Source organism: Zootoca vivipara, chromosome 16 (genome assembly GCF_965207765.1).
Source record: "Zootoca vivipara chromosome 16, rZooViv2.hap1.1, whole genome shotgun sequence".
Lineage (NCBI taxonomy): Eukaryota > Metazoa > Chordata > Lepidosauria > Squamata > Lacertidae > Zootoca > Zootoca vivipara.
The window spans coordinates 41,420,809-41,443,480 of record NC_142599.1 but is presented as its reverse complement, the minus strand read 5'-3'; the positions used below and the strand labels follow the sequence as shown (position 1 = coordinate 41,443,480).

The following is a 22,672-nucleotide window of genomic DNA, read 5'->3' as shown; positions in this document are numbered from 1 at the left end:
TAGCACTTCCTTTTATACCAGGCATAGGCAAACTTGGCCCTCCAGATGTTTTGGGACTACAACTCCCATCATCCCTAGGGAATTGTAGTCTCAAAACATCTGGAGGGCCGAGTTTGCCTGTGCCTGTTTTATATGAACTGTGTCAAAATCAAAATCCTTAAGAGTGAGACTCCACCTTAAAAGCTTTTGGCTGGAATTCTTTTCTCTAACCAACATAACGGGGAATGATCTGTTTCAAGGGTAAACCACTGACCCCAGAGGTAAGATCGTAGTTTATTAAGGGTCCACACTACAGCTAAATGCTCCTTCTCAACTGCAGCATAATTACGTTCTCTGGGCAAGATCTTCTTGCTGATAAATACAACAGGAGGTAGTTGTTGAAGCACGATGACACCAAGACCGGCTTCTGAAGCTTCGGTCTGAACTACGAAAGGCTTCTTTCGATCAGGTGCCATTAACAATTGAGACTGCAGTAAACTCACAGGTTGATATTTCTTACACAAGTCAGGAAGTGGCATTGCAATAGTAGAAAAGTCAGGAATGAATTGCAAATCCTCACCGTCATTAACTCCTGCCCGGAAACCAATGTCCCCACTGTGAAAGGACGTCCGGATCCAGAATCGGCCTCCACAGTCACTTATGGACTCATTGTTAAAACCATGTTTATGGAAGACAATCTTACTCAGCTATGAGGGATTGCCAAAGAAAGAAAGAAAGGTTAGCATGTTGGAATATGACCTGGGAGACCTGTGTTCGAATCCCCATTCAGCATGAAGCTCACTGGGCTTCCATCTCTCAGCCTGCCTTGTAGGGTCATTGCTGTGAGAATTAAATGAGAAGGGGGAGAACCATTTACCCCCACCTGGAGTTCCTTGGAGGAAAAGGTGGGATATAAACCCAATCAACCTAGCAGTTCGAAAGCATGTCAAAGTGCAAGTAGATAAATAGGGACCGCTACAGCGGGAAGGTAAACGCCGTTTCCGTGTGCTGCTCTGGTTCGCCAGAAGCGGCTTTGTCATGCTGGCCACATGACCTGGAAGCTGTACGCCAGCTCCCTCGGCCAATAATGTGAGATGAGCGTGCAACCCCAGAGTCGGTCACGACTGGACCTAATGGTCAGGGGTCCCTTTACCTTTTTAAACCCAATACATAAGACATGGAATTGTAGTGTTGGAAGGGTCTCCCAAGGGTCATCTAGTCCAACCCCCTGCAATGTAGAAATCACAGCTGAGATCTTATTATAATGATGGTGATGGTGACGTTTAATGCTTTTCATGCCTTTAATGCTTGTATTTACCTGGGAGGCAGGATGGAAGGGTGCTGGCAGATCCCAGGCAGAGCAATTCCCCTCATCCCCAGGAAGTGTGCTTGGAAGAAGGAGCGACCCCAAAGATCAGAGGTCGTGGGGAGTTGGAAGAGCCATAGCTCAGTGGAACAGGATCTTCCTTGCAAGCAGGAGGTCCCAGGTTCAGCCCCCAATACAATGGCATTTCCACGGAGAGCTGGGAGAGACTCTCTGCCTGAAACCCTGGGAAGCCACTGCTGCCAGTCAGTGTGGACAGTACTGAGCTAGAGGGTCCAGCCACCTAGCAGCTTCCTGACAGAGACCCATCTGCTCCCCCCTGCTGGTGGTGGCGAGAAGGGCAAGCCACCCGGTGCCATACTCCGCTCTTCAAAAACCTCTGACACCCCACCCCCTGGTTTTCTCTCTGCAGGAGCCACATTTGACAAGCGCTCGCCCACGTGGACGGCCCTGGCCCGGATCGCCGGCCTCTGCAACCGGGCTGTCTTCAGAGCAGGGCAGGACAAGGTCCCCATCTCTAAGGTACAGTGGGGGCAGCAGAGGGAGGTCAGATTCAGCCTCCAGAAAGCCTGGGAAGAACTTGGTGGCCCGAGCAAGGCAGGGCTGGACCGATTGTTAAACCACCCTGGGAATTGTAGCTCTGGGGTCTCCTAATGACTCTCTGCACCCTTAATGAACTACAGTTCCCAGGGATTCATTGGAGAAAGCCATGACTGGCTAAAGTGGTATCATAGCACTTTAAATGTGAATGTGGCCCTACAATTCCCTGGGAAGAAGGGTTGGCTGTTGGGCCACTCTGGGAATTATAGCTCTGGGAGGTGGACTGGAGGGGCTCTTAATGACTCTCTGCACGCTTAACAAGCTACAGTTCCTGGGATTCTTTGAAGGAAGCCATAAACTTTTTCAAGTGGGTTGGTAGCTCTTTACGTGAGTGGTGCAGATGGGGCTAAGACTCCACCGAACCCATACTTACTCTCTTGTTTCAAATTGCACCACTGCATGTGGAGCCAATACAGGAAACTTCCCACCAGGCCACAGTGTGGGGGCCGGTAGACCTCCTTCCCTGACCCCCTTCCTTCCTTTGCCCCCCCTCTCTCTGCCAGAGGGACACGGCTGGGGACGCCTCAGAGTCCGCCCTCCTGAAATGCATTGAGCTCTCCTGTGGGTCCGTCAAGAAGATGCGCGACAGGAACCCCAAAGTGACTGAGATCCCTTTCAACTCCACCAACAAATACCAGGTTGGGTGTGGGTGTGGGTGTGTCGGTGGTGGTGCAGTGGTTAGAGTGTTAGGCTAGGACATGGGGGAGATGAGGGTTCGAATCCCTGCTTGGCCATGAAGCTCCCTTGTTTGTGACCTTGGGGGGCAGCCCTGCCTCTGTCAGCCTAACCTACCTCTCACTGGGCACATGGGGGGTGGGAGTGGGGGTGCTGTCACAGTCTCCATATCCTTGGGGCTACAGGTGGTTTTTGGAATGAGCCTATTCCTTTGCTTTCAGAGTTTCCCAATTTTATTGTGTATGCCCCTATTATTATACTGCTGGGGTTTGGCATTTTTTTAAATAAGGAAAATCCCTAAGCCACTGTAGGGACCTTTCGACTGAACAGCAGGTTTTTTAATAATAATAATAATAATAATAATAATAATAATAAATCAAGTTTGTAAGTTAATAAAGCAAGTCTTTGCTTTGCCTGGAGCTCAGAGGCATCAGTCCCCAAAGGCAGACTCAGAAGAGCTCCATGAAACAAGATCAGAATGAACGATGCCCCCTTTTTAAACTGGGATTTCTCACGCTAACTGTTGCCTGAATCTGTTCATTCAACCCAGTGCTATGAGTGAAATGGCTGTGAGGGTCCACTAGAGGGGGCCAGAGCTCACCTTAATGGCAGAGAGGTGTTCAGGGCCAACAAGAAAGACCTTCAGGAGATGTCTGAAAGTCAAAAGCAAGAGGGTATCTGCCGCCCCTCTGCATGGGAGCAGCAACCCTCCTCTGTCACACAGGAGACAACTAGCAGAGCTCCTTTGCAGTCTTCAGTCCACACATGCATTTTTCTCTCCATGCATTTTCATCTCCTGGATTCAGCCTGAGAGGAATTGCTGAGGTGGCGTTCCTTGCACAGCCGTCACCTCTGAAGCCCGGAGGAAGCCGGGTTCTCCTCACTGGGCTTTTAAGACCCACTGTGAGCTGTGTTTTCACTCTGGGAAAACTCTGTGCTCAAATGCTGAAGTGCAACAGGAGCACAGCCACGTATTTCACGGCAGGGACAAAGGGCATCACGGATGCCGTGCAGAGGAGCTCTGCTAGTTGTCTCCTGTGTGACAGAGGAGGGTTGCTTCTCCCATGCAGAGGGGTGGCAGACACCCTCTTGCTTTTGACTTTCAGACATCTCCTGAAGGCCTTTTTAGACCAACAAGCTCTCTTTTTTGACCACTCATTTTACTGATTGTTTTGTAATGTTTTTAACTCTGCACAGTGCCCTAATATTTCAGTACATAAACAGTAGCATAGAAATCCTTTTACAAATATAAGTTGGTTTTATTCAGGAACCCCAGGTAAAGGATCCCTGGCATTTAGCCACCCAAGAGCCCCTTCCGCTTCAGAATAGACCTCCACTCAGATATCTCTCTTCCCCACTTCTCCTTCCCGCTCCAGCTCTCCATCCATGAGCTTGAAGACAAGCCCAACGGCTACGTCCTGGTGATGAAGGGAGCCCCTGAGAGGATCCTCGACCGCTGCTCCAACATCCTCTTGCAAGGGCAGGAGGTGCCCCTCGACGAGGAGATGCGGGACGCCTTCCAGAACGCCTACCTTGAGCTGGGGGGGCTGGGCGAGAGAGTGCTGGGTGAGGAGGCCTGGGAGGTGGGTGAAGGGAGTGGGGTTTCGTGAGTGAAAGTGCCCCAGCGAGGCAAGGAAAGCACATGATTCATGTATGTGGATCTCTTGACTGGAGTGTGACGACTATTGTGAGAATTTAGAAACTAACAGCAACTTCTGACACCACGTTGCACTATTGCTCGGGGAAATTATGGCAGAAATCGCCAGCATTTGCTGCTTTGTTCTGTGCCTGGAACCGAAATCATTTCGCTGGACACAACCAGCATTTGCTGTTGTTGTTTTCAATCTGAAACAATAAGTCATTGATTATCTTTCCCTGCACTGTGTTTCATAGAATTGTAGTGTTGGTAATCCAGACCAGCCCCCTGCAATGGAGGAATCACAGCTAAAGAAGGATCCATGACAGGTGGCCGTCCGACCTCTGTTTAGCCCGTTCCACTGTTGAACAGCTCTTGCCATCAGAAAGTTATTACTTTGCGCAAAAAACAAAGGGTGCATAACAGAACAATAATGTAACAATAACATATTTAATTACATTTTTAAAAAACCCGCTACTGTCGACATCAAGGCAGATAAAGTCATTTTATTGACAGAAGGCCCATTCTGCCCAGACACTGAGGTCCAGCGCTGAGGGCCTTCTGGCAGTTCCCTCACTGCGAGAAGCCAACTTACAGGGAACCAGACAGAGGGCCTTCTTGGTAGTGGCGCCTGCCCTGTGGAACGCCCTCCCATCAGATGTCAAAGAGAAAAACAGCCACCAGATTTTTAGAAGACATGTGAAGGCAGCCCTGTTTAGGGAAGCGTTTAATGTTTAATAGATTATTGTATTTTAATGTTCTATGGGAAGCCACCCAGAGTGGTTGGGGAAACCCAGCCAGATGGGCGGGGTATAAAAAATAAATTATTATTATTATATAAGGCAAACTGCAGCCCAATGGAAACAGTGCTGAATGTGGAGAACCGCCTGCCACTGCAGACCTCCAAGGACAGTCTGCAAGCACAGGCATATGACCCACAAGAAAAAAGACACCCCCATCAGCAGGCGGGTTATGAGATGCAGAGGGGGGGAAGGGGCTAGGAGCTGGGTTGAGCTGCTTTCTCTGTGTTGGAGAGCAGAGTGTGCAAGCTCTTGGGCGTAGGAAGGGGGGCGGTGGGGGCGGTCCGCCCCGGTGCCATCCCAGAGGGGGGGTGACAAAATCCCCCCCTGGACGGATTGTGCCGCTGCACCATGATGGACCCCCCCGGGTGTCGCCACATTGTGATTGGCCCCCGCCGGGAGGATTGTGCCATCGCGCTGCGATCGGACCCCCGCCAGGAGGATCACAACACTGCACCGCGATTGGACCCCCGGGAGGATCACAACACCATGATGATCACTCCCGTGGGCGGATTGCCCGCTCCCGTGGGTGGATCACCCCGCCCTGGGTGCACGCCGCTCTGGGTGCCCGAGCGGCTAGTTCCGCCACTGTTCTTGGAATCTCACTCTCCCTCGGTCCATCTCCGCAATCCCACAGGTTTCTGCCATTACAACCTCCCCGAAGACCAGTTCCCACGAGGCTTCAAGTTTGACGCGGACGAAGTCAACTTCCCCACCAGCAACCTCTGCTTCGTGGGGCTCATGTCCATGATTGACCCGCCTCGGGCGGCTGTGCCGGATGCCGTGGGGAAGTGCCGTAGTGCCGGGATTAAGGTCAGCCATGCTGGGGAGAGGGGCTCCGTCTTCTGCCCTCCCTCTCCCCACCCCATACACCCCAGAGAAAGCAAAGCCAGACTAAGACCTGGGGGGCGAGGGGGCGAATCCCCCACTTGGGTGTTGGCCAAGGAGGACTTTCTTTTATCTCTCCTGAATCTTGCAACCTTGGGCTTCACTAGATGAGAGTTTTGTCCTGATTGCTGCCTCTGCCCCTCCCCCCCCCGCAGGTGATTATGGTGACTGGCGACCACCCCATCACCGCCAAGGCCATTGCCAAGGGGGTGGGCATCATCTCTGAGGGGAACGAGACGGTGGAGGACATCGCCGACCGCCTCAACATCCCCGTCAACCAGGTCAACCCCAGGTAGGCCGGCTCTTCAGCCCCGGGGCAGCCCCATGCTTCTCCCTCTCCCACCTCCTACAACCAGGTATCTCGTGGGCTTCCTTTGCCAATGTGGCTTCTTCCTCCCCGCCCACCCCCTCCCTGTGGGAATTTTGTGGGTAACAGGAGAGGATATATTGATTCACATTATCCTTCCTAACTCACGCTAGCAAGTTTCTTCATATAGCAGAGTGCAGAGCTGGAAGCTGGTTGCAGGCTCGTTAGAATCTCTTAAGATAATAAGCAGTTCAATCTGGCTTGCCCAGATTGGGATATGTTCTATTATTCTTGGTAAGACCCCTTTGATCCCTCCTAAAAGAATAAAGACACAACAGTCTTATTCATAAGTAGCAAAAGAAGTTTACTCATGATCAGGCAGAGCACAGTGTGATCCCTGAAGGCAGACTTAAGGCTTGAGGTTACAAATACATAGAAATTGATTTACCCCATATGGGAGATAACCCAGAGGGGAAGCAGGAAGCAGGCAGGACGGAAAAGAAGGGAGGTGGCTATGTGACTTGGCCTTTTACCAGGTCTGGAAAGGTCACGCCCACTGACTGGTCACATGCAAAGGAAGGATGTTCCAGCCAGATCTAACAGGAAGTTCGACTGGCTGGGCCAACATCCCCTGCATGTCCACTCTAGCAAAACAAGGAATGTTGTACTTGACTGCTCCCAGTGGATTACATCCCACACTCCCCTCACAGAGAGGCCAAGGCTTGTGTGGTCCACGGATCTGACCTCAAGGACATGACCTCTGAGCACCTGGATGAGATCCTCAAGAATCACACAGAGATCGTCTTTGCCCGTACCTCCCCACAGCAGAAGCTCATCATCGTGGAAGGTTGTCAGAGGCAGGTGAGCAAGATGCTCTATTTTCATTTTTCCCCAGGTACATAATAATTTTATTTTATTGTTTAATTTTCCCACCAATGCTCTTTGCCAATTTGCAATGGGAACCCTCTCTGAGTCCTTCCAGGACCTTGCTGTTACAAGCCTGGATACCTGGATGCTAGTAGAAGAGAACTCATTACAGGTTAAGCTTCAAGTTAATATTTTCTCCCGTCAAAAGATTGAGGAGAGTCAGATCCAGACATTTAGAGACATTTCCCCATGGGATTGCTTTATATGACCCTGTGATGATCATCGGAGGTCTTTCTTCATGTGCCTTCTCTACTAGAGATCAGGAGAGTGGCAACGTGAGAACGGGCCTTTTCTGTGGTGGCTCCCCATTTGCAGAATGCTTTCTCGGTGAGGCTCACCTGGTCCCTTCACTGCATAGCTTTAGATGCCAGGCAAGAACATTTCTCTGTCACCTGGTCAATGGTTCATTAAACCATCTTTGGCCTTTAAAATGTGTTTGTGGAAGGAGGGTTATTGATTTGTTTCTGTTTTATTAGGTATTTTGTGGTCTTATTTTGTATTTTTACGTGTGAACTGGCCTGTAATCTTCAGATGAAGGGTGTAAAATGATGATGATGATGATGATGATGATGATGATGATGATGATAATAATAGGTTCAATGCTTCCTGAGCCACTTTCCCACATGTCCAACACATCAGATAGATCCTAGCATTCTGCATCTTCTCCAAACGTCTACCACTGACCCCCATTCCCCCCTCCTGTTCTTCAGGGGGCCATCGTGGCAGTGACCGGGGATGGGGTGAACGACTCACCCGCCTTGAAGAAGGCCGACATTGGCATCGCCATGGGAATCGCCGGTTCCGACGTCTCCAAGCAGGCTGCAGACATGATCCTCCTGGATGACAACTTTGCCTCCATCGTTACGGGGGTGGAGGAAGGTGGGTGGAAGGGGCCAGGGGGCCCTGCTGCCACTCCTTTGCCCATCCCTCTAACCCCCTTGCCCCATATGTGCCTACCCAACCGATATATCTGCAGAACTGGCACTGCAGCAGGTGTGGCACAAGACCCTCCTTTCGCTTGTGAGAACTCGGCCTTTAGAGTGGTGGCCCCAGGGCCAGATTTATGTATAAGCCAAACAAGCTATAGCTTAGGGCGCCACTCTCTTGGGGGCCCCAACAAATTTAAAGGGGGAAAACCTGGATGTACATTTCCAAAATATAAGATAAAAAACAAATAAAACCAACATAGAGCAACAGTGTTTTGAGTTGTGTAGGCTCCATACAGCATATATTCAACACAAAAACAGCCACAATTTGTTGTTGACAAAGGAGTAGCTTAGGGCCTCATCAAACCCAAATCCGACCCTGTGTGGCACCCACACTTTGGAACTCCCTGCCTATTGATATCAGACAGGCACCTTCACTGAACTCTTTTCAGCACCCCCTAAAAACATTTTTGTTTAGACAAGCCTGTCCAGGCTTGTAGAATTGCTGGTGTATGTTTTCATTCGTCTTTTGAATGTTTTAAAGAGTTGCTTTTACTGGTGATTTTATTATTTCGTTATCTTTGTAAACCACTTTGACGGTGGTTTGTTTGTTTGTTTACAATTAAGTAGTTTATAAATTTTATGAAACAAAGAAACAAACAGCGCCTGCATCCTCTGCCTGGCAGGTCGCCTGATCTTTGACAACCTGAAGAAGTCCATTGCCTACACCCTGACCAGCAACATTCCAGAGATCACCCCTTTCCTGCTCTTCATCATCGCCAACATCCCTCTTCCTTTGGGCACCGTCACCATTCTCTGCATCGACCTGGGCACAGACATGGTGAGGCTCACCAGGCCCAGGGGGGGGGGGCAGGATAAACCCACTCGCCTGGACTTCTCAAAGAAGGCTGCATTTAAACAAAAACTTGTGACACATGAGCCAAGGAAAGGTGTACGATTCTATACATAACCTGAAACAGTGGTTCCTAGAGTGGGCAGAGTGAGCCTTTTAAAAGAGGCCCCGTGGAACATGTGTACTCTGTATCCACGGGGCCTCTTTTAAAGGACTCACCCTGTATTTCATAATAGCTCATTCCGGTCATCTACAAAACTCTGAAATCGAACCCTAGAGCTTGCAGAAGTTCCTGTGGAGGGTGAGATGCTGCTCAATTGCCTGCCCTGAAAAACCCTGTGTGGATTTTCAATCAAGAGCACCTCTCTCACAAAGATGGGGACCATCACCAAAATGTTATCTGTGGGGCAATGGAGTTGCCCCCCCCTCCACAGCCTTATTCCTGTTTCCAGTTCTTGCTGCCCCACTGAAATTCACACCCTGCTGCTGCTCCTTCTCCCTTAGGTGCCGGCCATCTCTCTTGCTTACGAGGCTGCCGAGAGCGACATCATGAAGAGGCAGCCGAGGAACCCCAAGACGGACAAGCTGGTGAACGAGCGTCTCATCAGCATGGCCTACGGGCAGATCGGTGAGGGAGGAGACCAGGGTTCGAATCCCCACTCGGCCCTGAAGTTTCCTGGGTGTGAACTTGGCCAGTCACTGCCTCTCTTAGCCTAACCTACCTCACAAGGTTGCTGTTGTGGGGACTAAATGAGGAAGGGGGCCAGGGAGAACCACCCACGTCACCTTGAGCTACTTGGAGGGAAAAGGGTGAGGTATAAATGTCACAAATCAGTGGTTCCCAATTAGCTAAGTGTTGCAGACCCCCTGTTTTTTAAAAGCCAAGCCATGGACGCCATACTTTGGGGGGGAGGATTGATATTTCTGTGGTAGCCACAGACCATCCCGCTGGGGTCTGCAGATCACCAATTTTGAACCACTGTCCTAAATCAATATTGCAGATGGGGCACTACAGAGTCAGAGACAGCTGCCAGTAATACAACAACATTGTGTAATAAAAAGCATAATATCACTAGAACGTAACACTATGACCAAGCTGTTAATTTAGCATCTATCAACATTTAAGCAAAATAGGGCAGGTCAAGAAAAAGAGAGTCCAAAGACTTCACACCCAGGAGTAGCCCCAAAGCTGAATGCCTTCGTAAGCTGTGATTTAGCTGACTCCTACATTGCAGAGGAGGGTGGACTAGATGACTCTTGGAGTCCCTCCCAAATCTATAGTTCTGTGATTCTATGAACTTCCACACACACACACACACACACACAACCCACCACACACACACAATATTTTATGCTGAGCCAAAAACTTGTTCATCTCTTTCGAGTTCCTTATTAACTTGAATTCGCTTAATGATTTGTTTTTATATTTTTCTTGTCAACTCCTTACTCAAGGTTCCTAGGGCTTGCTATGGGGAGGCAGGTGGAAGCAACCCTCCACCGCCCACCCCATAGCCAACACAGGCAGCCTGTGTCTCTCTCTCTCCTGCTGCCACTGTCTTCCCCTTCTGCCGCTTGTGCCCTGGCCCAGAAGGGGCAGGCCAGCCCTTGAGTTCCCCTTGCGCTTCCTGCTGCCAGAGCTTTGCTCAGGTGCCCCTCGAGAGGAATGACTCTCTCCCACCCTCCCTCTCCCCTCTCCCCCCAGGGATGATCCAGGCCCTTGGGGGCTTCTTCACTTATTTTGTCATCCTGGCCGAAAATGGCTTCCTCCCCTCCACCTTGCTGGGCATCCGCTTGGACTGGGACGACCGCTCCAAAAACGACCTGGAAGACAGCTATGGGCAGGAGTGGGTGAGTGGGGAGCCCTCTTCTCGTTGGGGGGAGCCTCTGCGTGAAGATGCAACATAATCCCTGTCCCTCATTTTTAAGATTTTTTTTTATGCAGCAGCATTTACATTCTGGAGCTCCCTGCCTATTGAGACCAGGCAGGTGCCTTCTCTCTACTCTTTTTGTCACCCGCTAGAAATATTTTTGTTTAAGCCTATCCAGATGTATAGAAAGTTGATGCATGTTTTAATCTGTTTTTTTCTATTGTTATTTTTAACTTTTTGAAAGTTTTAAATCAGGGTTGTTGCTCTTTTATAGTGATGATTGCTTTGTCTTTTTTGGAAACAGTTGGGAATTTTTTAGCTGTGATTCCCGCACTGCAGGGGGAGTTTGAACTGGGTGACCCCACAGTTCTGTGATTCTTTCTCTCTCTGCAGACCTACGAGCAGCGGAAGGTGGTGGAGTTCACCTGCCACACGGCCTTCTTCGCCAGCATCGTGGTGGTGCAGTGGGCTGACCTCATCATCTGCAAGACCCGGAGGAACTCTGTCTTCCAGCAAGGCATGAAGTAAGTCCCAGCCCCACCAAAAATAGATACACCTCTGAACTTGGAGGTCCCGTCTACCTCTCTTGGGATGTGGGTGGCGCTGTGCCTCTTGGGCTTGCCGATCGGAAGGTCAGCGGTTCGAATCCCTGCGACAGAGTGAGCTCTCATTGCTCTGTCCCAGCTCCTGCCAACCTAGCAGCTCAAAAGAACACCAGTGCAAGTAGATAAATAGGTACCACTGTGGCGGGAAGATAAATGGTGTTTCCGTGCGCTCTGGCTTCCATCACAGTGTTCTGTTGCACCAGAAGTAGTTTACAGGGCCGTCTTAAGCATATCAGGCGTCGTGGTGCGATGATCGCTCCGGCGCCCGGCCCCGTTTCTCACCGCAGTGGGCAGGCGGGCGCAGTGTGCAGTGCCGCTGCAGCAGGCGCAGCCACGTGGTGCCCCCCTGGCGGCGCAGCACCCTGGCGCCCTGCGCCACCCAGGCTTGCCTTAGAGCCTGCCCTGGTAGTTTAGTCCTGCTAGCCATATGACCCGGAAAGCTGTCTGTGAACAAACACTGACTCCCTCGGCCTGAAAGCGAGATGAGCGCCGCAACCCCATAGTCGCCTTTGACTGGACTTAACCGTGCAGGAGTCCTTTTTTTTACCCTGGTTCATAGCCAACTAATCCCTGATCATAGAAACCTAGAACTGTGGAGTTGGAAGGGAGCCCTAAGGGTCATCCAGTCCAACCCCTGCAATGCAGGACTCGCAGCTAAAGCACTCCTAACAGGTGACCATCCATCGGAATATAGGAAACTGCCTTATCCTGAGTCACACCCTTGCTATACATCAAGCTCAGAATGGTCTGCACTGACCGGCAGCAGCAAAAGAAGATCTTTGGGGCTTCACGATATGAGCAGGACCAAGCTGGAGGGTGGAGCGTGCCTCTAATGGTCCTCAGTCCTCCTGAGTTCCTTCCTTGTGACCACCCCCACCCTCCTCTCTCTTTTCCCCTCCAGGAACAAGATCCTGATCTTCGGCCTCCTGGAAGAGACAGCCTTGGCCGCTTTCCTCTCGTACTGCCCTGGAATGGGGGTGGCTTTGCGCATGTATCCACTCAAGTAAGCTCCCTGTCCAGACCTGGTGGGGCTGGATCAATGGGTGGGGAGGTGGGGCTTTGTCTCTGCCCCTTACCCCTCCCTAGAGCAGAACTCAGGCTTGTGGAGTTTACTAGAGCCCATTTATTTATTTACACAAATATTAGTATACCACTGCATCATAAAAAATGCATCAAAGTGGTTTAAAATGCAAGACCACACAATAAAATCCATTTTAAAAAATTAACAACAGACATCAAATAACCATCGTGGAAAGATGTCTTCTTAAGCGCCTGCGTTAGGTCCTGGCGGAATAGAAAAATGTTTTCAGTAGAAGATGTTAAGACAGAAGGCATGCCTGCTTAATCTCTAGTGGCAGGGAGTCCCACAGGTCCAGACTGATGACGGTGCTAAAAGGCTCGTTTCCCTTGTTGCCACATACAAATGCCGGAGAAATTTGCGCAGAAGTGGTAACAAATTTCCATGGAAGATTCACAAATGTGGAGGGAGCTGAATTTAAGATTGGCCAGAGGAGAAAGTGAGAGGCTTTGAAACCGGCAGATCTGCCCGTCTCCTGTCCTGCCCCAGCACTGCGCTCAGGAGCTAAATCCTCGGCTGGACCCACTTCTGCCCACTAATCCCTTTAAGAGCCAAGTTCTTGAGGCAGCCCCACCTGCCAAGCTCTGGCAGGGCCTCAATGCCAGGAGGAGGCAGCTTAGCAGCCGCTGATCACCGGCTGTCGGCCGGGAGAAAGCAAAGAGAAAAGCTTGTGATAACCCAGGAACTCACGGGTGCCCATGGAAGCTGAATGATGGAAATCTCAGGGCCGATAAACGAAAGTTATTCTCCATCCCGTGTGTGGTGGAAGTGTGGAACTCCCTCTCGCAGGAGGTAGTGATGGCCACTGACCGGGATGGCCCCAAAAGAGGCTTCGAGGCTTCAAAGTGCTTCTCTCCCTCCCTCTCTCCTTTCCAGGGTCACCTGGTGGTTCTGCGCCTTCCCGTACAGCCTCCTCATTTTCATCTACGATGAAGTCAGGAAGCTCCTCATACGCCGCTACCCTGGTGGTGAGTGTCTCGTCCTGGACCCCCCCCCCCAAGGAGGATGTGCAGGCTTCCCTCATGGGCTCCCAGGAGGCCGGGCTGGATGGGTCCCCTTCTTAGGCTCCGATGGGCAATTTAAGGGAGGATAAATCAACCAGTGGCTACAAGCCACAATGGCTACGTCCTCCCTCCTCTGTTGGAGGCAGGGTGCCTCTGAATGCCAGGGAACGCTCAAGTTGACCTGATCCAGCAGCCAGGTGCTCCATACGGAGGGCTCCTGTGACAGCAGAACCTCCATGCCCAGTGGCAGTCTGCCCTGAAAATCAAGATAATGGGAGAACACAAATGGAGAGGTGCTGTTGCCCTCACCTGGTTGGCCTCTGTGGGAGCAGGAGTCTGGGCTAGACGAGCTCCCTTGGGCTTAATCCAGCAGCTCTTAGGATGTTCCTATGGAGCCTTCAGGTCCAGAGGCAGTCTATCTCAATTCCTAGGTTCTTAGGGGCTATTTGGCCCCTGTGGCACAGGGCTGTGGGGCAAATGGGCCCCCTTTGGCCTGATCCAGCTGCTGCAACACTCTCCACACACACTAAATAACTCTCCTCTCTCTCCCCCCCCTCTTCCTTTCCCAGGCTGGGTGGAAAAGGAGTCCTACTACTAAAGCCAGCAAGCCAAGCCCCCCTCCCACTCACCTGGGAGGTCACCACCCCTTACAACCTGTAGTCGAAAGCAAGACGATGTAGTCGGAAAGAGGCAATAAAAGTTAATTTAACCTGTTCTCCAGGCCTTGCCCTTGCTGTCCCTTCGGAAGAGGAGACCCTCAGGGTGCCAGGAAAAGTGGGGAGTCTCACACCTCTTGCAGGCTGGAAGTGGGGGCTGCGGGGGCAAATCAAAATAATCTGGCAGGTGTCATGTTTGGGGTCACAGCGATGGGCCTGTTGAAACCCAGTGGGTGGGGAGCTCATCGAATCGTAGGGTCATCTAGCTCAACCCCCTGCAATGCAGGGATCACAGCTACTGATTCTGTTCCTTAGGCAGGCCAACTGCATCCCAGGTGAATGCAGAGCAGTGTGTGCCTTCTCCCCGCCCCGCCTGCCAGCTGCTGTTGGCCCCAGTCTCGTTCCTAACTGCCCCAGGTGCTAATGGCACAGAAAGGGAATCTGGGCTGTCGGTATAAAAATAAGACTCTAGATCAGCAGAAAGGGCTGAAATAGTGTCAGAGCTCACTTAAGCTGCAGGGGCCCAAGGCGGTATTTGTGGCTGATTAAAATAACAGCAGCTGTCCCCGGCCAAGTGCTGCATCGAGAGTTAAAAATAGCCCAACCGAGGCTTCACTGGCCTTAAGGGCTACGTACTGCAGGATGGAACAGCCAAGGCGGCAGCGGCAGCAGCAGCAACAGCAACAGTGGCCCTCGACAGGTCCAGGCATCTGGGCTGCACTCCACAGGGTTCCCTCCAGACATTGTGCAGGGTTGGGCTGGATGAGCTCTGGGGCGCCTCTTCCCACGCCACTGTTGTGTGATCCAAGGAAGAGGAAAACCTCTCCGTTTGAGGGGAGCAAAGGGCTGTAGCTCTGTGGCTGAGCAGGTGCTGTTTCTGAAACCCCCGAGAGCCACCTGCCAGTCAGTGCAGGCAACATGAAGCTAGGTGGACCAAGCTGTGTTTGTCTCCTTCTGTTCCAAGGTACATGCACCCCCACCCTGCACAGAAACAATTAAAATCCTTATAATGAGATACAGAGGGGGGGGGTTGCATCATTTGCAGAGCTGCAAACAGAATTGTTATTTATTACGTTCCTTTCTTGCATATCTCTGGGGAAAGCATTCCGCAGTCAGGGAGCCACCATTGAAAAGGCCCGGCCTTCATCCTGCCACCCTTTGGGCCTGTTTGGAGAACTTAGTAAGGCCTGGGACCTGCCCCCCACCCCCAAGGTGGCAATGATGAGGAGCCCAACCAAAGTGTTTCAGCAGAGCTGCTGGAAACTGACAAATGGCCCCAGATACAATCTACAACAATGAGGCCTAGCATCATGTGCGACAGATTTTAAAGAAAAGCAGTAAACCCTGTGGATTTTACAGAAGGTGTCACTGTGGCCAGAGTGTTTGCACTGTGCAAAGCGTCTCCCACCCGAGTGATTTGATTTCTCATAATTAGAGAGGTGAAAGGTACCCAAAGGGCCATCTAGCCCTGGAACGCAGGAGTCACAGTTTACCAGCTCTCGAACGCCGGCCTTTGTCTGTTAAGACTGAAATGTATCTGCTGTCTTCAAAACAGCAGGAGAAGGAATTGCAGGAGCCAGGGGCCTCCACCGAGAGAGGAGGAGGCTGAACTCCAAAACAACGCTTATTCCACACAACCCAAGAGCCCCTCGCAAAGGGATGGCAGGTAGATATTGGCAAACACCAGTGCAGGGAAGAGTTTGTTCCCCAGGCTGATAACAAGACTAGCCAGGAATGTGGCAGGCTAAGACAGGCCGGCGTGGCTAGAATCAGCAGTCAGCATGTGGTCAGGAACAAACTGCGACCAAACCTTGCAGGCAAACATCAGCATAAATATTGGTACCTGCCACCCCAATCTCCAAGTGGTGAGAGATTCCAGGGGTCCCAGCGCTTACTCAGGTTCTGTTTCCTTGGAATGAGGTTCAGCAGAGACTGTGCTGTCTTTAGAATATCTGGTTTTCTTTACATATATATATACCACCCAAGCGTAAGATGGAGGGGCTGGTGCTTTCTCCCCCAGGAAACACAACCCCACTTCTGACACCAGCGATGCGCACCAGCCCAGTCTCTGAGCAGCGAGAAAGTTCAGGGGTTCCAGTTACTTACCAGGTTCGGTTTCTTTGCAATGAGGGACAGTGTGTGGTGTCTTTAGGATGTATGGTTTTATTTGCACATATATACAACCTGAGCACAGGGTGGAGGGCCTCACAGCATCAACACTCGAAAAGAGCTTGCTTCTCCATTAGTCACTGCTTTGGAGCAAACAGGTCTCTGTGTCTCCAGTTTCCAGCCTGCTCTCTGCTCAACTCTCACACACAACACTGGCTATCACTCTCCTACTCAGCAGGTAGGTTAGTGGAGGGTGGGGGCAGGGGAGGAGAAAGACCCATCCATTTCGCCCTGTGGCACAGAACATTTTTGGTTATCCTAGTCTTGGTTGCCTAGCTAACAGGGCCAGTGGTCAGGGATCAAGGGAGTTGTAGTTCCAAAACATCTGGAGAGCCAAGGTGGTTGCCTATGCCTGGCCTAGATAAAAGGGCTGGACATTCCCAGCCCTTCCTGGAGATCCTGTAGGATATTAACCTGGGTCCTTCTGCGTGCCAAGCTCTCCTCCTGAGATGTAGCCTTTACCCTAAGCATAAAGCAAGATTCTGGTCCTCGTCGTTCTGAATGAAGGGTTGATTTAAACAGCCACTTCAGAAGCTGCCTTCCCCGGAGTTTGGCAGACTGGTCCTTCTAGCTCAGTACTGCCTGCCTACACTGGTTGGCAGCAGGGGCTCTGCACCTGGGACACACTGTGGAAAAGCCACACACCCCAGGCCACCAACTCTCCAATCCCCACCCCAAAAAACAAATCCGCTTTGGGTACAAGATGTGCTCTGCAGCCAGGGAGGGGCAGAGGGGGGTGCCTTCTGGAGCCAGGAGCCTTGGAGGTGCTGACTGCGGTGAGCCCAAAATAGAGAGGGTGGCAGGGGTGGGCCTGCAAGGCAGAGCGAAGGTAGAGGGAGAGAGAAGGAGCCAGGCAGGAGGGGGCCTTGCTCAGGTTTCGTTTGCTGGAGGGGCTTAAATATCCACCTGGGGTTAAAAATAAGGATGCTCGGGCTCCTGCAGGTCATTTGAAACCAGCCTTGGCTCTGCAAGGTGTGGAGGGGGGGACAGAGGGGTTGACAAATTTGGGGTGGGGGTTGGATGGGAGGGCCTAGAGCCTGCCGGGTGGGTGGGTGGGTGCTGGACATTTCCAGGGGGAGGGTATTATTTATTTTCTTTGGGCACTCTCTGTGGCAAAGGCACCCCCTCCCCAAAGTCCCCAACCCCAGTTTCCTGTCTCAGTCTTGGTTGGTTGGTTGGTTGGTTTCATAAAACTTTTAAACCTCCTCATTTAAAAAACAACAACAACTCTCAAAGCAATTCACAAAAAGAATAAAGCAGTGAAATTGTCAATCTGAAAAACAGCTAAAAGCAAGTATTTTTAAAACATTTAAATAATATATGCGTTAAAACACATGACTGGATATAAAGGTAAAGGCACCCCTGAACGTTAGGTCCAGTCACGAACGTCTCTGGGGTTGCAGCGCTCATCTCGCTCCATAGGCCAAGAGAGCCGGCATACAGCTTCCAGGTCATGTGGCCAGCATGACAAAGCCGCTTCTGGAGAACCAGAGCAGCACACGCAAACGCCGTTTACCTTCCCGCTGTAGTGGTACCTATTTATCTACAGTACTTGCACTTTGATGTGCTTTCAAACTGCTAGTTTGGCAGGAGCTGGGACTGAGCAACGGGAGCTCACCCCATCGTGGGGATTTGAACCACTGACCTTCTGATTGGCAAGCCCTAGGCTCTGTGGTTTAGACCACAGCGCCACTCGTGTCCCTGCCACCCACATGATTGGATATAGGCTTTGCCTAAACAAAAAATGTTTTCACCATGCACCAAAAAGAATACAGCAAAGAAGGCGTCTGGCTAGTGTCCACAGGCAGGGAGTTCCAGAGGGTCATGCAAAAAGATCCGTTTCAAAGAAGCGTGGAATGAGGCAATCTTGCAGGTGGGCCAGTCCCAAGCAGTTGAGGGGTTTCTAGACAAACACCTTGAACTTGGGTGGCAGCATTGGGTAATGGGAGGTGGCTGTCCAGCAAGCTGCCTGATCTTGCAAGAAAAGGGTTTTATGTACGAACTCCTTGAACTTGGCCTGGTATGGCACATGCTTCACGCATATTGGGAGAAGGTCCTCACAACTACTATTTAAAACATGCAAAAATATTAAGATCAACAATAAGCTAAAACCCAGGTTAAAGCACATGTCAGGATCTCTACATGCCTAAACAAGAACGTTTTTAGCAGAAGCAGTACAGTGAAGGCGTATGGATGATGTCAACAGGCAGGGAGTTCCAAAGTCTGGGTGCTGCCACACTAAAAGAGTGATTTCTTACCAATGCAGAACTAATGCTAGTAGTGCAGATCAAAGCATATGTGTGTGAGCGTATATGAAGTAAGGCAAGTTTGCAAACTGGTCCCAAATGGTGAAGGGCTTTCCATCCCATTAGTAACACCTTGAACTTTGCCTGGTATCACACATGTATCACACATGTCAGGATAAGGGCAGAGGAGGTCCCCCTCATGCCCTCCAGAAGTGGCTGGATGAGTCAACATGGCCGTTGCCCAGGGAGGGGGGAGGACGGTGTCGGGAGGGGGAGGACGGTGTCGGGAGTTGGCTGTCCAACAAGCTGCTTGATCTTGCAAGAAAAGCGTTGGGTGGGGCTTAGGGGGCGACTCACCCATGGTCTCCCAGGTGTCGCTCGACACCAGCTCCCATCCCCATCCCTGACCCCCTGGCCATGTGGACTGGGGCTGGTGTCACCACATTGGCCACCCCTGATCTCGAGGGACTCCCCCATCTAGCTTTCAGAAAGGGGTCCCCCGCCCCGCCCCCTACCTGCGAATGCTGCCAGCGGGGCCTGAACCTCAGTTTTTCTGCTTGTGAGGCAGGTGCTGCACCATGGAACTACAGCCCGCCCCTGCTGGCCCTGCGTCACACCACCAAAGCGTCACTCTTCCTGTCCAGCCCAGCGCCAGGCGTCAATCAACGCGGCGGCTGGGTGCAAAGAGGAACAGGGCGAGGGCCCAGAGGCAGTCAGCTCCCTGCGTTTAGACCTTTGATTTATGGCACCCTGGATTCCCAGGCCTGGCGGGTTCCTTGTGCTGCTTCATCCCCCGTCCACTGAGGGCCTCGAAGTCACGGGATCTTGCTCTCTTTAAGGACCAAAGAAGAGGCCAGGGCAGAATTAGTCTGCATTGTATATCTGTGGCTTGCAGCCAGACTGGCTGTCACCAGAGGATGGGGAGAAATGTGGGACTTTTTTCTTAGTGTCTAGTTTAAGAAGGCCTTGTTTATTTCAAGGGAAACATTGAGTCATTCGGTACAAACAAGTGGACATAAGAGCCTGCCGGATCAGGCCCAAGGGGCCCCATCTAGTCCAGCCGCCTGTTCTCTCAGTGGCCACCCAGATGCCTGTGGGAAACCCGTGAACAGGATCCAAACACAAGAGCAACTCTCGCCTCCTGAAAACTCTGTTTTCCAGCAAATGGCACCCAGAAGCATGGCTGCCTCCGACAGTGGCTAGTAGCCTTCGATGGCTCTCTCCTCCTCCATGAATTTGTTCAGTCCTCTTTTAAGGTCATCCTTGGTGGACATCACTGTATGCTGGGAGATGGGCTTCCATAGTTTAATTGTGAGTTGCACCATACCTGCCAAGTCCTGGACGGAAAGATCCGGGATCGGCAGCGCGCGAAAACCGGAAGTTGCGCTTTGCCCTTCTATGGGCACCAGAAAATGGTGGCGGCAGCGCCGGAAGTCGCTTCCACGGATGACCGGAAACACGTAAAAGCGACTTCCGGCGCCGGCGCCACCATTTTCTGATGCCCATAGAAGGGCAAAGCACCACCGGAAGTCGCTTTTACGCGTTTCCGGTCATGCGCGGAAGCGACTTACGGTGCCGGCGCCACCATTTTCTGGTGCCCATAGAAGAGCAAAGCGGCACCAGAAAAATGGCCGCCGGCAGAAGCCGATTTAAGGGAGAATATCGGGATTAAAAACTAAACGGGAGACCGCCGGCAGCTATGGAGTTGCACAAAGAATAACTTTATTTTATCTGTCCTGAATCTTCACTTCATTTGATGTCCACCAGTTCTAGTGTTATGGGAGAGGGGGGAAAACTTTTCTCCGTCTGCTTTCTCCACACAATGAACTTCTATATGTCATTTCATTTTTCATTTCACTTTTAATTTGCATACCGCCTTCCTATATTGCTATACAGTGGTACCTCGGTTTACAAACACATCGGGTTACAAACACATCGGGTTACAGACCCCACTAACCCGGAAGTAGCACCTCGGGTTAAGAACTTTACCTCAGGATGAGAACGGAAATCGTGCGCCGGCGGCAGCGGGAGGCACAATTAGCAAAAGTGGTACCTCAGGTTAAGAATGGTTTTAGGTTAAGAACGGACCTCCGGAACGAATTAAGTTCGTAACCTGAGGTACCACTGTACACAAGGCCATCTACAAGCTGAAGAAACAACAAAATAGACAGCAAAGACCACACACCTCACAGCAATAACAATGTCACCTCTGCGAATTTGATTTTATTTGGCACTGCTTGCCTGTGTACAGCCTTTGCTGATAGCCCTCTTTGCTTCTGTAGACACGATATCCCCATTCTCTGCACGAATCTTGCATCTTTAGATGATCCGAAGTAAGATCTAGCCTTGCATTATGGATCTATAATGGCAAACCGCCACTTGCTTCGTTGTGAAATGCTTTGATTTAGTCAATAATTTCTCAATAAAGGCCTAAGCCACGGGTGAGAGCGCCCACCGCGATGTCATTTCGCCACTTTGCACAGAAAGAATATGGAAGCACCCCAAAGCAATTTGCAGGTGCCACTTGTAGGAATGGCCACGACGTACCAGGACTCCAGTTAGCCTTCAATGCTGGTGGCTTTGCAGAAATAAAATGGATCAGGCCCGAATGCTTTGCTACATTCTCAGATGGCAGAGCAAACAGGCACAGCTGTGAAACTGAGGGGGGGTGGAGAAAGAAGGGGTGCTGGCACCCAGCCACGCTTCTCCCCTCTCGCACCATCCCCCCTGCTGAGCACCCAGAAAGGCCCCCCCTCCCTCAGAGAGAGGGGGGCTCATCACTCTGTAATCTGAAGGCAGCTCCAGTTACCTTGGCATCTGCTGACATGCCAGCCTCCGTCTTGCAGACTGGGATGGGCGAGGAGAGGAGCCAGAAAGAGATTCCTTTTCCAACCATCCCCTGCTGAAATGGAAGGAATGGACAGTGTGTGTGTGTGTGTGTGTGTGTGTGTGTGTGTGTGTGTGTGTGTGTGTGTTTCAAACAGAAAAAATCATAGAGTTATGCAGTTGGGGTTCCAAAGGCTCATCTAGTCCAACCCCCTGCAATGCAGGAATCACAACTAAAGGATCCCTGGCAGATGGGCATTCAATCTCCAATGAACTGGAGAGTTGAAAGGGACCCTGGGGGTCAGCTAGTCCAAGAATACAGGCCTGGAATATAGGAACCATAGGAATATAGGCTCCTTTTTATTTTTGTGTGCAAGAGAGGGGAATAATCTCAACATGCCTTTGCAGAGCTGAGATCCGGCAACTTGGATAAAGAATCTCCCGTGAACTTGGTGATCTCCTTTCCTGGTGAGACCAAATATTCACATGCGCTGTGCCGTCATTTCAGGCTCAAGTAACTGGTTAGGATAATCCGGGTTAATTCAAGTAATTTGGGTTGTCGTACATTATTGATATTCATTCTTCTTGTTGGTAACTTTCCTGTTTCATTCCCCTCCCCCTTTTTTTTTGTAAACCACTTGGAGATTTGTTCATGTTTTGGCAATCAATTTGGTGTACAAATCTGACAGGGGAAAATGAATAAATGAACAAAACAGAAACAGGAGAGGTAAATGGACGGTGTCTGCTTCTTCGTCCCCCTTGTTCGAAACGGAAATCAATCTGGCGAATACGATAAACATTCACTGCTGTTGCTGCTTTGCAGCCCACAAATATCATGCAATTGATTATGTTCCACTTGGAATAATGTAATGAAAATGTAAGTTATGTAATCACTTGCAATATTTTTCAGTCCCCTTTTCAGCAGCTGCAAGTTGAAAATTTCATTCTTAATTTTTTATAAAAAAAAAATGTGGGGAAATTGCAGAAATGTATTCTAAGGGGTGGTTAGGTCTGTATTTTTCCCAAAAAGTATGTGCATGTTACATTGCAATCCTATGTGTGTCTACTGAGAAGTAAATCCCATTGACCAAAAATTGTCCAAAGGCGCTGCCCCGCCCCCACCCTCCAAAAATGCTTTTATTTGCAATTTCTCTGGATACCTTTAAGTTGGGCGGTAATTCTAGGCGATACCAAGACCTACTTCTTCTCTGCGTGAGAAACCTGCGCCTTTTCCAGCAGGCCAACATTTCCCTTTCTCTGGCTCAACTGCCTGAAAAAACCGCAGTCCTCAAAGCCAAGCAGCTA

The 22,672-nt window shown here is 50.8% G+C and overlaps 1 protein-coding gene across 1 annotated transcript in view; it reads left to right on the top strand.

Moving 5' to 3' along the window:
* Window positions 1–14,185, top strand: part of LOC118075785 (sodium/potassium-transporting ATPase subunit alpha-2) — a 36,520-nt gene extending 22,335 nt beyond the window's left edge. The window contains exons 10-23 of the mRNA XM_035098025.3: window positions 1,716–1,825; window positions 2,407–2,541; window positions 3,955–4,144; window positions 5,652–5,827; window positions 6,058–6,194; window positions 6,920–7,070; window positions 7,847–8,015; window positions 8,749–8,903; window positions 9,420–9,543; window positions 10,618–10,763; window positions 11,177–11,307; window positions 12,290–12,391; window positions 13,343–13,434; window positions 14,040–14,185. Of these exons, the coding sequence (XP_034953916.1) occupies window positions 1,716–1,825; window positions 2,407–2,541; window positions 3,955–4,144; window positions 5,652–5,827; window positions 6,058–6,194; window positions 6,920–7,070; window positions 7,847–8,015; window positions 8,749–8,903; window positions 9,420–9,543; window positions 10,618–10,763; window positions 11,177–11,307; window positions 12,290–12,391; window positions 13,343–13,434; window positions 14,040–14,068 (1,847 nt within the window). The 3' untranslated portion in view covers window positions 14,069–14,185. The remainder of the gene's footprint in view (window positions 1–1,715; window positions 1,826–2,406; window positions 2,542–3,954; window positions 4,145–5,651; window positions 5,828–6,057; window positions 6,195–6,919; window positions 7,071–7,846; window positions 8,016–8,748; window positions 8,904–9,419; window positions 9,544–10,617; window positions 10,764–11,176; window positions 11,308–12,289; window positions 12,392–13,342; window positions 13,435–14,039) is intronic.
* The last annotated feature ends 8,487 nt before the right edge of the window (window positions 14,186–22,672 follow it).